General features: G+C 34.3%; 1 protein-coding gene across 1 annotated transcript; it reads right to left on the bottom strand.

The window, feature by feature from the left end:
* Positions 1–4,375: 4,375 nt before the first annotated feature.
* On the bottom strand, positions 4,376–14,092 carry LOC106670925 (cytochrome P450 9e2-like). The gene is made up of 7 exons (XM_014401604.2): positions 13,869–14,092; positions 13,608–13,796; positions 13,408–13,540; positions 6,530–6,729; positions 6,300–6,442; positions 5,706–5,924; positions 4,376–5,241 (listed from the first exon to the last, which is right to left on the bottom strand). The coding sequence occupies exons 1-7, from the start codon at positions 14,051–14,053 to the stop codon at positions 4,802–4,804; spliced, it is 1,509 nt and encodes a 502-aa protein (XP_014257090.1). The 5' UTR covers positions 14,054–14,092; the 3' UTR covers positions 4,376–4,801.
* Positions 14,093–15,169: the final 1,077 nt, after the last annotated feature.

Below are 15,169 nucleotides of genomic sequence, written 5' to 3'. Positions count from 1 at the left end.
TACCTGAAAGTAGGTTATGAGACATGAAGATGTAGAAGGAAATGAACAAGCTGACTAACTAACAAAAAAAGGGGCACCCCATGGGGCATGGGTTATATTTTGAACTGGAAAAAGGGTTTGAGAAAGAAAAGCTCAAGCATTGGACAAAAGCAACAGTTATGAGGAAAGGTAAGATAAATATAGAATCAACAATTTAGACCTAAAATTGTCCATATTAAAAAACCTAATTGAAATAGACGTATATTGAAAATCCACAACTACAGACACTATGATACCAGCGGATTCTTCTCACCCATGGACACAAAAAGCTGCTGGTTTCATTTGGCTTACAGACCGTATGTTAAAACGCCCATTAACACCCTCTAACTATAAAAAAGAATTAGAAACTATTGAAACCTTAGCAAAACACAATGGATATCAAGAAATATCTATTGATAGGTTGCTAATTAAAAGAATGATAATAATAAAAAAAAATAGCTTCAAAAGAAGCAACAATAGGACTCGACACCCCACCATTAATGAATCATTAGGTTTCCGTTGTACATTGGTGAACTATCAGAAAAAGTAGAGTAGTTAAACAAGAAGGTTTTAGAACAGCTTTTAGAACTACGTGTTCTCTTTGAAACAGAAAACCTAAAGATAAGGTAGACAACGTGGCAAAAAGCGGGTTTACCAACTTAATTGTAATGATTGCGACATTAAATATATATTTGCTGAAATGCAGACAACACAAGGTCCTGAAGATGATCTCAATAAAGATCGAAACGTTGGCACGATAAAGAAAATGTTTTTCTGAAACCTACATCACNAGTAAATTTAAAAAATAAAGAATTAAGAATAAATATATAAAAAATTAATCACTAGTTTATAATTAATTTCTTACAGTATTTATTAATATAATATTTAATTGTGTTATCATTTCCGCATTTTGCACGTGATGAGCGGCATTAAAAAACCAGCTTCTCATTGGAACGTCGCGATGGCCGGCGGATCATTAGGTTCAGCCTTGCAGTTCATGTCGAGAGACGTAGTTGTAGAACTCCTTCAACCTGATGATGAGCCGTAGGCTTGAAATGCGGATCGTTCAAAACAACTTACTCCGAGTAGGAACAATTTTTTTAAAAAGATTAAAAAAGAATATACAATCTGTTCAGAAATCTCTCAAAAGGGAAGGCAATGGAATTTCTCTCTCTCCCTCAGCAGGCAGGATTTGGGAAAAGCTGTAGGCTTTATACCGGCCACTGCCTTCATAACTACCAACTAAAGAAGATGGGCAAAGCAGAGAGAGAAACATGCCGACTCGGTCCGGAGGAACTAGAGAGTATCAGCCCGCATCCTTTGTGAACTGGAAGCTTACGTTACAGCCACTTCGGTAAGGCAATTCTCACATTAAAGAGGTGCGCAAAGAGGCACCGAGGAAAGTACTTAAATCTTACAGGTAAAGTGCACTTTCCAAGGTGTGGCTATAATTTATGGGGTTCAGCAATAGATCTATAGAGGTTGCAGTGGAAGAAAGACTTTTTAGGATCTTTGTTCAACCCCCCAACCTTAAAAACGCAAAACGACGTAATTATTATTGTTCGGCATTAGCATCAGAATAATAATGATCAGCAAAATCTTTTCAAAACTTTTTTTTACTCAATCAGATGAGATTATTAAAAACCAATAGTTTATCATTTTACAAAACAAAATTTTCAATAATTGTAAATTATTTGTACTGTTATAAAAATTTTTAGCCTTGTGAAAAAACGAAAATTGATGACAAATTGGACTAATTTATATGTGGATAATAAATTATCTTGCTTTTTATTATCATTAAATTCAGTGTTAATCCATTCTGTTGATTAGTTTTAATGAAATGAGAGATTAAGGTGGTACAGTTGACTATGTCCATGTTTTTGTAAGTAACGTTTTTAGTAATCACAAACTTATACGCTCAACCTATGCAGGGCAATTCTAAATTTGGCCAAGTTTTCAAAGATGGAACTGGAAAATCTCTTCTAGAAAATGGAGGAATGGAAATAAGGTAAGTAAATCATCCAGAGCTAAACGTTCCTGATTTTTTTTAATGTACACCATTTTTATATATACCAGGGCAAGAAGGAACGTCATTGACGATGGAAATCTTACGAGCATTTCTTTTTCAATTTACCATTTAGAAAATGAAGAAAACCGGGCTACCAGAGGGATTGCAATGGCATTTGTAGATATATTTTCTAAGGAAAGAAACTAAGGTTTTATAATAGCAGTGATTATAGAATGCGTTAATTTGAACTCCATCGTCTTTTTCAAATTTTCTGCCGTTAGACTCGTCATCCCATATCTCTGCCTACTCAACAATCCTCGGCGCATCTGCCTCCGGTTCATCAAATTATTTGAATCTCAAATATGCTAGATCACCGGTCGGCCGACTGTTTAAAACAGTGCCAAACCTTAAACCAAATTGGGTTCAGTGAGCCAGGTTGAAAGTTGAATGGGTACAGTTTATTAATAGGTACTTTTCTTCATGAGGAAAAAGAGCCAAATTTTTATTGAAGTGATAATTTAACATGAAATCATTTTTTTATATATCTGTTCAAAATGCAGTATATATCGATAACACAAACAATGTCATAAATAATCAAAATTTCAATGGTAACAGCACAATTGCAGAGATAATCATTAATATGACTGTGTGGTGTTTAGTGACCGTTAGTCAATGATTGTTCGGAGATTGTGAGATGCGGCCTGGTAGGACGTAGGCTTTAGAAAAACATTTTCTTTATCGTGCCAATGTTTCGATCTTTATTGAGATCATCTTCAGGGCTCAAAGTGTTTGTTTTCTGTGTAGACGTGTCATTCGTGTCACTCTCACACGGAAAACAAACACTTTCAGCCCTGAAGGTGATCTCAATAAAGATCGAAACGTTAGCACGATAAAGAAAATGTTTTTCTAAAACCTATGTCACACCAAACCGCATCTCACGATCTCCGAATAATCATTAATGTGACTATTTTTTAACATTTTGTTTAACACTACTGTCGTTGGGATAACATAATATTTTGAGTATCGCATGAACTGATTTTGTCCCTAGTTATCCAATGTGAACCAAAAATATTAAATTTACTCTCATGCGTAAATAGGACTTTGCTCCCTAAGCAATTGCCGTTATATGTTATGAGCTTTTGAAAAAGTTTAGATGTTTAATTTTTTGAATGTTATTCTTGCTATCTTTTCGTGATAATCATTGTCTCTCAACGTTATCTTAACAGTTTCAGCACTGACAATTATTTGATTTTATCTTTTAAATTATCAGGCAATTGTGGGAGGAGCGGTTAATTTGGTGATTTGATTTTTTGTATCGAAGGCTTCCCAGATTTTTGCCCGTCATACAATCTGTCTTCATTTTATGTAATATAATATACGTAATATAAATACATAACATGTGTACAAATAAATAAATAATATACTGTGGGCGCAGCTGTTAAGGCATTGACACGGCGCTTATCGCTGTAAGGTAAATGTTCTCGGGTTCGAATCCAGGGCCATGCATCCCCACTCAATGTAGACAAATGGGATTTTTTTTCTCAAAAATCCCGGGGAGCTCTGCTGTTGGAAACCCACTTACAAGGAAAACGTTTTATAATCTTCAGGACTGTTTATCTGTAAAACTACTTGTTAAATGATAATTTTTAGGTAAAGCAGGTTTCCTTTAGAAAAACTAATTTTAAATGAGTTTATATAGTAAATGTGTTACGCCTGCGAACAATTCGGATTCCAATATCCTCCGCCTGCAAAATCTCTAGGAAATGATGTTTATGTCGGTATATGATATTTATGTGATGGGATATAAAAATAAACTACGTGGGGTGATACAAACAGTGGGTTTACCAAATAAATCGTGTCAACAATTTTTGGAAAAATTACATAAAATATACTGTTTTAATGGTTTTTAACATTTTTTCTTAACGTAAGAAAAAACACGAGGAAACTGAAAAACAACTCCGAATTGATTGAACGTCATGTCTTGTATATTTTGCAAAAATGTGAAATATTTGGTACCATTGCTTTGGTGGATGTAGACAGTCACACTGGACTCACACAATCTGAACAATTCTTTTAACACAGATCAGTGAAAAATCCAGAATAGATGATCAATAGCTATTGCTATCTACTTTCTTCTAATCGGTGGATTTCTTGGCTTTCGGTTGGTCGTCTAGTTTTTAATGTATATTTTCCACAAAAAAAGAAAGGAAAAATGTTTTCATCATAAAATAAATTATATTGGTAGGTAATTTTTTATTTCAATACTAATAAATAATTATAATAAAAATAATGGATTATTTGTAAATTATATTAAGTAATGCTTATTTGTTATTTATGTATTTACAATTTTAATGTATAAATCTTAAAAATAATTGTTTCTAAATTAATCTTAAATTCGATGATTTTAACTTATTCAATAATATAATCAATAGTTATTAATTCAATAGCATGATTGAAGTTGATCAATTAAATAAACATTTGATACAATTAAGAATTAAAATTATGGCATATTGGTGTCGTACATCCGTGTATATTGATGAGGTACAACGGATCACTTGATAAGAAAATAGGTGAGGAGTTTGCCCCAAAATAAGCTCATCTAATGACGCTTTTAATTCTTAGGTAATTTTCTTGTATTTTGTTTTAAAGTATGCCCACGGTTGACAATAGAACCAACTTGATTGTCAAATCCATGGAACTTTAAGAGAATTACCTCCCATCCGAAAGGCGGCTGGGTGATTTTAATTTCATACATTTAAAACCCGATGTTTTGCCTCATTTGTTCAATTTGAGTTTTTCAAATTTAATCCATAGACCGTCTTTTGACGTGCTCAGAAACATGCACATCGGATCCAATCTCAAAGGCCCTTTGAGCTTGTCCCGGAGCATTATCCTGTAGTTGAGCAGAATGGAAATAATAGCGAGTTTGACCTGGATCAGCGCGAACCTTATGCCGATGCAAATCCTGGGCCCCTCGCCGTACGGTACATATGTAAACTTTCGTATTAGGTCACGGTTATCATTGCTGAACCTTTCCGGCCGGTATTCCTCCGGATCCTCAAAGTATTCTGGGTCTGTATGTAGGGCGTAAATTGGAATCACGACGGACATTCCTTTTCTGATCTTGTATTCTTTCCCATCCGAAGCGAAGAGAGAAGTGCTCTGCGTGCACACTCTTGTAATAGACTGGAGCGGAGGGTGTAGTCTTAAGCTCTCTGCAATGTAAATATGTTTTCATTATCAGTATAAAAGCAATATTTAAATAAAAGCTTTAAAAAATAACGCACAAAGTAAAAACAATCCAATTTTTGAAGTTAGAAATTTTAAATTAATAAGTAGTTTGGTCGTTTTCGATCATTTTGGTCATTTATCTTGCCTGTTTTAACCTTACAGATGCAGATCCCGTCAATGGAGATGTCGAGAAAAAATGTGGTTTGACAGACCAAAACAGCGAGGATAGGCCAAAACAATCTTCCTTCAGTTTCAATTTACTTTTTTTTTCTCGATAAGGACCAATATGCTAGTTCTTTGTGATTACTCGTGAGGTGTTCTGAGCAGTATTTTTAATTTGTACATCTCTTCTGGCATTTTTACAAGGTATGCTAAGCAAGCATAGCCGCAGTGTCGTGTAGGTTTAGCATGTCGGCTAAAGTAAATAATTGCGTTTGCGTTTATTTACCTGATATAACGTTATCAAGGTAAGACATTCTGTTTATTTTCGTCGTGTCGAACTCGTTGATATCCGCTGACACGGCGAAAATCTCCTCCCTTAGCGTTTCTTGTATCTCCGGATGGGCGGCGAGCTCGTAGAGCGTGAAGCTCAGGAGGATCGAGGTCGTCTCATAGCCATCCATGTAGAAAGTCATGCAGTGGCCGGCCATTTCGACATCGTCGTAAACTACAAACAAAAAATCGAATAAATACATTATATATATCAATTTTATATATATATTATATAAATATATATATTTTTGCGTGTATTAAACTAGTTTTTAAAAAGAATACTATTTATTACACAGCAAGCAAATACAAAACTCGAATAACCACTTCCAATTAGGGAATCTTCCGTCTATACTCGATGAAAGCCCGAGACGGATCTAGTTAAAAATATTAATATTAGCAAAGGCTTGGGGATGTAATGAAGGAGGGGTTTCTTGGAAGTGAACACGTTTAGTTGTGATAAGGGAGGAATGCGAAGGGTTGCAACAGATAAGGGTCTAGCGAGTACGTAACATATATATGTTATATATAATAAGATTGTGGAAATAGTTACCTGGTTTTCCGTTAACGGATTTGGTGTTAGTGTCGATCAACTGCTGGAGAAAATCGTTTCTTTTGACACCGTTTTTGATCCTGTATTCTGAAGCGGCGGCAATGACTTTCACAAAATAGTCTTCCACTTCTTTGTGTATCACTCTGGATTAAAAAACAATGGAGAAAACGTTTAATTTACTCATTTAATAAGGAAAAAAGGAAATTAGTTAAATGTAAAATTCTTCTCACCTCAGTTTCAAAAGTTTTCCCAAGGTCGGTGCGACCATGGCGCAGAGGATTGAAAAATTTGCTAAGTAATTTGCGCCGAAGACTTCACCGCTTGTCACAGCACCGAAAGCCTCTTCGCGTTTTGAAAAAGCGTCCGATTTAAGTCCGAAAGCGCATGCTGCAACGGTATCCCCTGTGTAACAACTCGAAATGTCTTTAGCCTGCAAAAAATGCAAAACTTTTAATTAACGTTAACTTAAAGATAAAATCGAATATTAGTATACAATAAATAAAATATAGTTTCTTATAAAACTGTCACCCAGCTAAATGGATATATCGACGCAATCATTTTAAATGCAATAATTGATTTTGTTCAAACATGTAAATTACAAGACAAAGGTTGAATTAACTTTTGGAACCATAAATATTATAAGATAGACACACGAAAACGAGGTCGCTCCCCAGGAGAGAGAGAAAGAGGGAGAGAGAGAGAGAGAGAGAGAGAGAGAGAGAGAGAGAGAGATTTTCTTCGTCTTATCAAAAAATATGAGGACCATCCCCAGTCTGGATGTCCTTGGCTTGTCACCTTTTTTCATATTTGTCCCTAAAGGGCCATAAACTAGTTATGAAAATTAGACTTTTATTTTAGCTATTGGCTAAAAAAAATCTTTTGCTGCTATAAAAACTTTAAAATAAATGTCCATGGGGTTTTGTTGTTATTATTATTGTAACGAATTGTACTATTATATAAGCTCAAATCCCCACATGTGTATACTTGTATACACAATTGTACATGATTGGGATAACAATTCTCTCCACCGGCAATTCCAGCTTTTGGTATTTACAATAAATTGCCAGCAGGCCTCGAGAATCAACGACCCAGTTTAACAGTCTCGAAGGCAGACCTCGGTCTTATCGTCGTCCAGCCAACGGGGTTAGGTTCAGGATGCTGTCATCAGCTAGTGAGAAGTCAGCACTCAACGCATGCAGTTCCAACTCCATTCACACTCACATTCATTCTTAAATTCATACTCTCCTATTTGCATACCAATTAATCGATTTTGGTAGTAGATCAATATTCCTCCATCACCCTCTTAACATTTTATACCACTAACCTAATTGAGTATCTCCCTCTCTGTATACATTCACGCTAATAAATAAATTCACTCTCAACACATGCTAGAGGCACAAAACTATATACATTAAAATAACACTGTTGTGTTGGGGACCGAATTACTCGCTGCCGTATTCAACCACAATTCTCATATTAAGATGTATACCTACACGCTCTCTGTATATAGCCAATTGCTCCCTGTGGGACATGTCGATCAAACTAGCATCTATACTGAATATCTATACATGGAGGACACATAACCGGGCTTTGCCCCAAAAGTAAGTGTCCGTGCGTTAACCTCACATGGCCTATTCTTAATCGGGTGAGTATGACCCTTGCTCTACGAGTCAGATCCTCCGAGGGCATCAACATTGCTCTTGATACGTGAGAGCTTCTCGGCCAACCCTGCCAATTGACGCTGATTTTTTAAGCATCAGAGGGCCGGATTGCGGGGTTTAAGTCCAGAGGTTAGGACTTATTATTAGGATATTTAAAGTAGAAACATGCAATTATGAGTTTTTTTCATAGGGACCACGCAGACCCCCAATTTTTCCAATGAAATCGGAGGCATTTAGAAAGAAAACCGTCTGAGAAAAATAATTATTTTTGATATATTCAGCGGTTTTTTGGAGGTGGAAAAAACGAATAACAACTTTGTTTCTTGCTAAAAAAAGGGAAAGAAACTTCTTTGCAAAGACATGAAAAGAATCATTTATAGCAAACAAATTTGTAGGTATTGACATATAACAAATACCTAATTATTTTGTGACTGAGCGACATAGCAAAGTTGGTTACAATTTTTTCTAACAAGAAACAAATTTGATATTCGGTTTTCTTTCTCGAAAAAAAAACTCAATACAATTTTTTGAGCAAAGTATAAAAATAAATTCTAAATTTTTCGCCTTCACTGCTTTGATTCTTTTACGATTACAAAAATAATGATAATTTTAAAACAACTCTATTGATCTGCATGAATCATTACAGGGATTCAGAATCCTATAAACTCTAATGGCATACATTTTTTTCTCACTAAATAAAATAAATTAAAGATGAACAAAATAAAACGTTTGAAGTGTTTTTGCTGATGTTTTCCTTATTTTTCTTACTTAGAATGACATAAAAATGTAAGCTTGTTTGTATAATTTTAAAGTAAAGCAATGCAGCTTTCTAACTAAGTTATAATACCACGGACAATGGATACCATCTAAAGGAGTAATAAATTTTTAAGTGAAACACAGCACTTGTAGGAAAAAAATTGTCCCCATTTCTATTTTTTGCTATGAAAATTCGTGTTGAAGGACTTCAATAGAGCTTTAAATCATTCTGAATGTTTTATTGTCCTATTTAATTTAAAGCGTCTTGACGTTTTTGTACCTGTTTATATGAGACGATGAGTTTCTAAATCTGCTCAATCTATCCTTTTAGTTTTCGCAAGTTCTCAAGGCATTACAACTAGCAAATGTTTTGACCAGAAGCACCGCAATCCAGTATAAAAGTGCGTCCAAACTAATGGGTTAAATAAATACCGTCTCAATAGAATGTTCACCGTCTAGGCAGTTTTTTGTTCAATATAAATTCTATTTCCACTTTACTTTTTCTCCTACTTAAGAGATCAAAATATTGTTTCAATTTAATTGAAACCAGGTTTAGGAAAATGGATGGGACTTGACCAATACATTGAGAGTAATAGCAACTTATTCCACCAAAATGATTGGTTAGCTATACATATTGATTCAAAACCTGCTCAATCCAAAATTTAAATTTTTGGAAACTTGAAAATAATACAATATTGAAAACTAAGCCTTCTTTCTTCTAAATGAAAATTAATTTAAAAAATTGTTCTTTTTTTACATCTTCTGTAAATATTTTGAAAATTTATTGAGGCAGTTTTGAAATCAATCGCTAATATATCTGATATCATATAATACAATCCTGCATGTTTTTATCCAAGGTAAAACAACAAAACAACTGATATTACTGTAATAACCATGAAATTCACGCACGAGGTAAAAAAATATGGTAACAAAATTATGCAAATAATTTTTTAAATTAATCCTCGGCTCCCTGGCAACGTTCAGACCTTACTTTTCGAATATAACCAAAAAAAGATTTCATTAAAATCGGCGATCGTATGTCCTTAGCCTTCATTCATTAATTAACATAAACAAACCACTTTAAAGCCTTGTGATTTTATAAAATCCAGACATTTTCAAAACTTCATTTCAATGGTTTCAAAATAAAAAATGTATTATTTGGAAACATATTTTTTAGTTTTCTACCGTAGAATGTTTTTTTTGCCAAATTCATGTTTCAACAGCCAAAAGATGGCCTATTTTTTGTTCTAAATTTTATTTATTTTCAAGTAGGGAAAAAATCAATGTAAAAGTCATTTACGTGCTATAAAAACCCCTCCAAGGTAAATTTGAAGGCTGCTTGTTAATAAGTAGGTTTTGCTGAAAAATAGCAGACAAGATGCCATTAACGCCTGTGCAGTCGCCTTTGTTTGCACGACTCACAACATTTTACATTACATTTCGCTCTTGTCCTTGTTTAAATTTGAAATAATCCTTTGTCGAGAGTCTAGAACAAGAAGATAAACAACAATGAGAAAATTTCTCATATTTGCTTTGTTTCGCGCTTGAACTGTCGCCAAAAAGGCTCCGCCAAAAGCTAAATTAAACATTTCGCAAATTCACCTTGTTCATTATAAAAATTTCAGTTTTTCTCTTAAAATTTGAAATAAAAAAAATCTATCTATTCCTCGATTTCTTTAAATAATTCTAACAGTGTGACCACGGTTGTATCTGAATTACACATTAGACGCTTGTTAAAAAACAAAAAAAAAACTTCTTTTTGCCAATATTTCACTTATTCCATCCGTTTCATCTGACGATTGTCATTAAAACCAAATTTATGCACATACAACAAAATTCTGAAAAATGGTTAAATAAGAAACGACTATTGATGTTCATTTATAAGAGATAACATTTTAATTATTTACCGATTAATTGCGCAATAATTTCAAATGATGTGTTTACTGTTTGTAATTTATAGCTTTGTGATTTTATTAAATCCAGACATTTTCAAAACTTCATTTCATTTATATAATATAACGTTTTAAATATTTACCGATTAATTGTGCAATAATTTCCAATTATTTGTTTACTGTATGTAGGTATTCATTTAATTGATATAACATTTTAAATATTTACTGATTAATTTTGCTACAATTTTCAATGATTTGTTTACTTCTACTGATATTCATTTAGATGATATAATGGGCTCAAAATTTACCGATTAATTGTGCAATAATTTCCAATTATTTGTTTACTTCTGTTGATAATCATTTAGATGATATAACGTTTTAAATATTTACCTATTAATTGTGCAATAATTTTCAATGATTTGTTTATAAAATTTCCCTAGGGTGGGACCAAATTGTAGGCCATTGACCTTAATTAGAGGGACCGCGGAAGAAAAATTAATAATTATAAAAATAAACTAAATTTCTTTTTATTTCTATTTATTCACTCTACGTGTATGTTTCATCTAAGATAAATAGATAAGACAAGTGAGACAGCGGGACTAGACTTGTCGGTCGATCGGCTTCCTAGGAATAATTTCATTGTTAATACCGAGGTTTTTCAGGTCTTTCGGCACCTGGAACTGCTGCTTCTGGACACCCTGGATTTTTCCAATGTTGTTCATAAAAAGCCTTTGATTCTCGAAAATGTGATTCACGTTTAAACTCCTCTTGCGAGTACACTACCTATTTTTTCCGTTCTCATTGGTGAGTTATTTATTCCAATATGGATCGTGGTTGAAGTTGGAATCTCTGAGGAAGCATGCAGCTTCTCCATCACCTACATAGCCAGGAAAGCACCGAATTGGAATTGATGAGGCGGACGAACAACTTTTCAATGAGAACGTTACTGACAACCAGCCAAATGAATAACAGCCTAGAGATGAAGCACCTAAGAAGTCTTCAGCATGCTCAAATTCTACAAGCCTACGAGTAGGTGCTGGTCAAACAGCCAATGGAAGTGGAATATCTAAAAAGTGTAAAGACCACGACACCTACTTAGAGTTGGGATTTATAGAGAATGACTAGGGTAAAGCTCAGTGTGTAATGTGTGCGAAAGTTCTTCCAAATATTTCAGTGGTTTTAGATAAATTTCGTCGTCATTTTAAGGGCACACCCCGAATTCCAGGATAAACAAACTGAACTTTTAATGAAAACTCTCTGAAAGAGTCTTACTGAATAAATTATCAAATTATCGAGTGGTACAGGCCGGTAAAGCTCATACCACCGCTGAAACCTTCATAAACCCGTGTGGTAACGATATTGTATTTTGCATGCATGACGAAAAAGCAGTAAAATTTATATGTTCGGTGCCATTATCAAACAATACTGGCAAAAGTCGATGATTTATCAAATGAAGTGAAAGAATCCCTGGTTTCTTTCTTCCAACACAATTCATTTTCTGTTCAAATCGACGAATCAACTGACGTGGCTGTTTTATTGCCTTTTGTAACTTAAGAATACTCGAGATGTTTCGAAGAGTTTCTTCTCTTGAACAAAGCACATCCTGTCAATGCAACAGGTGCCGAAATATTCCGGTTGTTGGACTATTTTTTTACAACTAACTTCTATGATCTGATTTCATTGGTGTGTGTGCACAGTCGGTGCAAAAGCAAAGACTGGCCGAACGATTGGAGTGATTACTAAAATAAAAGATAAATCGAAGTATTGCAGCAACAATCATTGGGTTCTCCACATGCATGCTTTAGCTATGAAATAAATGCCAGTCTATTTTAAGAAAGTTTTGGATGAGTGTTTAAATGATTAACTATAACAAGCAGCGGCCATTCAAGTGAAGACTTTTCACAATACTATGTGATGGTATGGAAAGCCTTCATCATTGCCTGCTTGTGGGAAAGCAGGAATTACGTTCTGAAGTTATCTCTGTTGATGGACCCCAATGTTAAATCGGCTGACGTTTTTTCCCCTGCATCAACTAATTTGCATGGACTGACTAATTTATAAAACATTAATTTACTACACACTGTAAGTAACTAATTTTAATATTTGAATGAGAGTCCTGGGTTTTGTTCTGGGAAGGGGTCCGCTGGCTAAAAAATTGGTAAGCCGTGCCCTAGGGAATAGTCGAGTGATGCGAATTTCTCAGCCAGCAAACACCGCGGTCGTGGGTTCGATTCCCACTATCGCACCTTTAATTTCTACGCTCTTACCTTCTCCCAAGAAACAAATAATATACTATAAGTTTACTTTGCTCTGAATAATATGACCATCATAATGCCATTAAAAATATTAAACAAAAAATTAAAATAAAACAAAAAAGTTGCCCTCCATATTGCTAAGTCATCTCCCCCCTCCCATTGCACTAAAACCGAACTTTAATACTCTCACACATTAATCTTATGATGTGAAAGTAATAAACAACGGTTTATTTAAAAAAATCAAAAAAGTAAATCAAGTAAACATTGTAGCGGAAAGGCACTCTCAACACGACACACAAGAATGACACAAGTACGCAGAAAACAAACACTTTGAGATCTGAAGATGATCTCAATAAAGATCGAAACGTTGGCACTATAAAGAAAATGTTTTTCTTATACCTACTTCACACCAGACTGCATCTCACGATCTCCGAATATCATTTGTAGCGGATATTTATAATGGACCTTTTTTTTTTAATGCCATGATAAAACGTCTATACTTATTTGTGATATAAATTATTAGTCTTAAATAATAATAAAATACCTCGAAACTTTGGTTGATGTTGTTTCTTATGTGTTTAATCATTTGAGTACAGCAGTTGATCATATCGGGAACCATAACTTTCAACTTGCTCGAAGATTGAGCAGGGAGTTGAATAGCCCTTATTTCTCTCCATCTAAAAAAACAAAAATCGAGAAAATTAATTCCAGGCGTCGAATGAAAAATATGTTCGAAAAACGTACTCGGGCCCTTGGACAGCGAAAGGGTTGATGGCGAGAAGAGGGTCGACTTCTTTGCTGATTTGAAAATCGTTATTTGGAAATTTCGAGAAGTCTTTGACCATGACCGCTTTGACCAATTCCGGATCGCGTAATATCAGAGTGGGCTCGAAGAATTTGAAAAAGCCACCGGCCTGCATCCCGGGGAATTGCCTGTACGAAAAAAAAATTCCAATTTAGATCAGTCGAATAAGTTTTCCTATGCGAAAACGTTCCGGTCGTCACCTGTAAATGTCCCTGTACACTTCTCCAGCCGTTTTTTTCATTAATACTAGGTCGGCTATGTTGCCGAAAGGCGCCCTCGGCTCCATGCAAGGCACACCTTGACGTTTCCAGTAGTCGTAGTCTCTGGTCAACCAGAAGTAAATCGCTACTGCGAACACAGCGAGCATGAGGATTGCGGACAACATATTCTCCAGTGCTTGCTACCTAAGCCGTATAAACTGAATCGGAACTGGAAAACGTTTTTATATCAAACGAGTTTTTATCTCTAAATGTTTTTACTACCTTAGGCTGGCGTAAAGATAACGTATAATTATTTATTTTTGAAAGAAGACGCATTCCCTAATTCTGTTTAGTGTAAATTCTCTGTTATCTCATGATAAAGAAAGAGTATGCAACGTCATTTGTTAACAATTACAATCGGCATTATTGCACATTTAATCTTCTGTTACCGTTTCCTTTTCCTAATCTTAATTTTTTTTAAAACAATCAGATATGTTTAATAATTTCAGATAAATTACGCATTTGAATGCAATTTTAATTATTTTCCTTAATATTTTACAAACATGTCCTGCTTTGTATTTATTAAATACATTATATACTATGTATATAATGTACATTAGTGTATAATGTATGTACACTTCAATCTTGTGAAAACACTTTTTACTTGGTACATTTATCTTCTCCTATTCATCATTCTAATCCTAAAAGTTGGTGGCTGTTAGTCTGACAGTCGGTTAATTACTGATCGACACTTGATTACTTCAATAAGTCTGTAAGTACCCAGATTTATTAATGAAGATGGCGTGAAGCCAAGAAGAGATTGAGACCCTATATACCAAGTGTTTCATCAGATCAACAAACGAATTCTTGCTGGTTTTGTCTCTCAGACAAATTTCAGTGTATCTCCATTTTCAAACAGAAATGTTAAAAAAATATACTTATATCACTATTTATATAAAAAATGATAAGATATAGTACTGCTTTTGAAAAAATCATGCACATAAATGTTATGTCAAATTAGTTATCTTTGTAAATGTACAGAACAATCCAGTGGAATATCTCAGAATCCTTCGAAATTCCATAAGCGGCAATTTTTAGGGAGAAAACTTGCAAAGGGACCCTCCCAATATTTTTCACAAAAATCATAAAATGCTTTTTCTCCTCGTCTGATAGCCAAAAAAAAGATAAATCTCCTAGTGGAATGACTCCATCATTGTATTCAGTTAGTTTGAAAAGGTTGATTTTTAAAAACATGTTTGTTGGTTTTCAAGAGGAAATTTATGTATCACGAATACTCTGGA

This window comes from Cimex lectularius, unplaced genomic scaffold, assembly GCF_000648675.2.
Source record: "Cimex lectularius strain Harlan isolate CLEC.00 unplaced genomic scaffold, Clec_2.1 scaffold38, whole genome shotgun sequence".
NCBI classification, from domain to species: Eukaryota; Metazoa; Arthropoda; class Insecta; order Hemiptera; family Cimicidae; genus Cimex; species Cimex lectularius.
Note: the sequence above shows the minus strand (reverse complement) of the source record. Positions and strands in the feature narration are given on the sequence as shown.

Excerpts from the sequence above, each read along its gene's own strand:
- LOC106670925 (XM_014401604.2), bottom strand. The coding sequence starts at position 14,053 with ATGTTGTCCGCAATCCTCATGCTCGCTGTGTTCGCAGTAGCGATTTAC. Across the intron at positions 13,541-13,607 it reads TTCGCTGTCCAAGGGCCCGA|ATGGAGAGAAATAAGGGCTA; the intron begins GTACGTTTTTCG and ends TTGTTTTTTTAG. Across the intron at positions 5,925-6,299 it reads ATCCGTTAACGGAAAACCAG|TTTACGACGATGTCGAAATG; the intron begins GTAACTATTTCC and ends TTTTGTTTGTAG.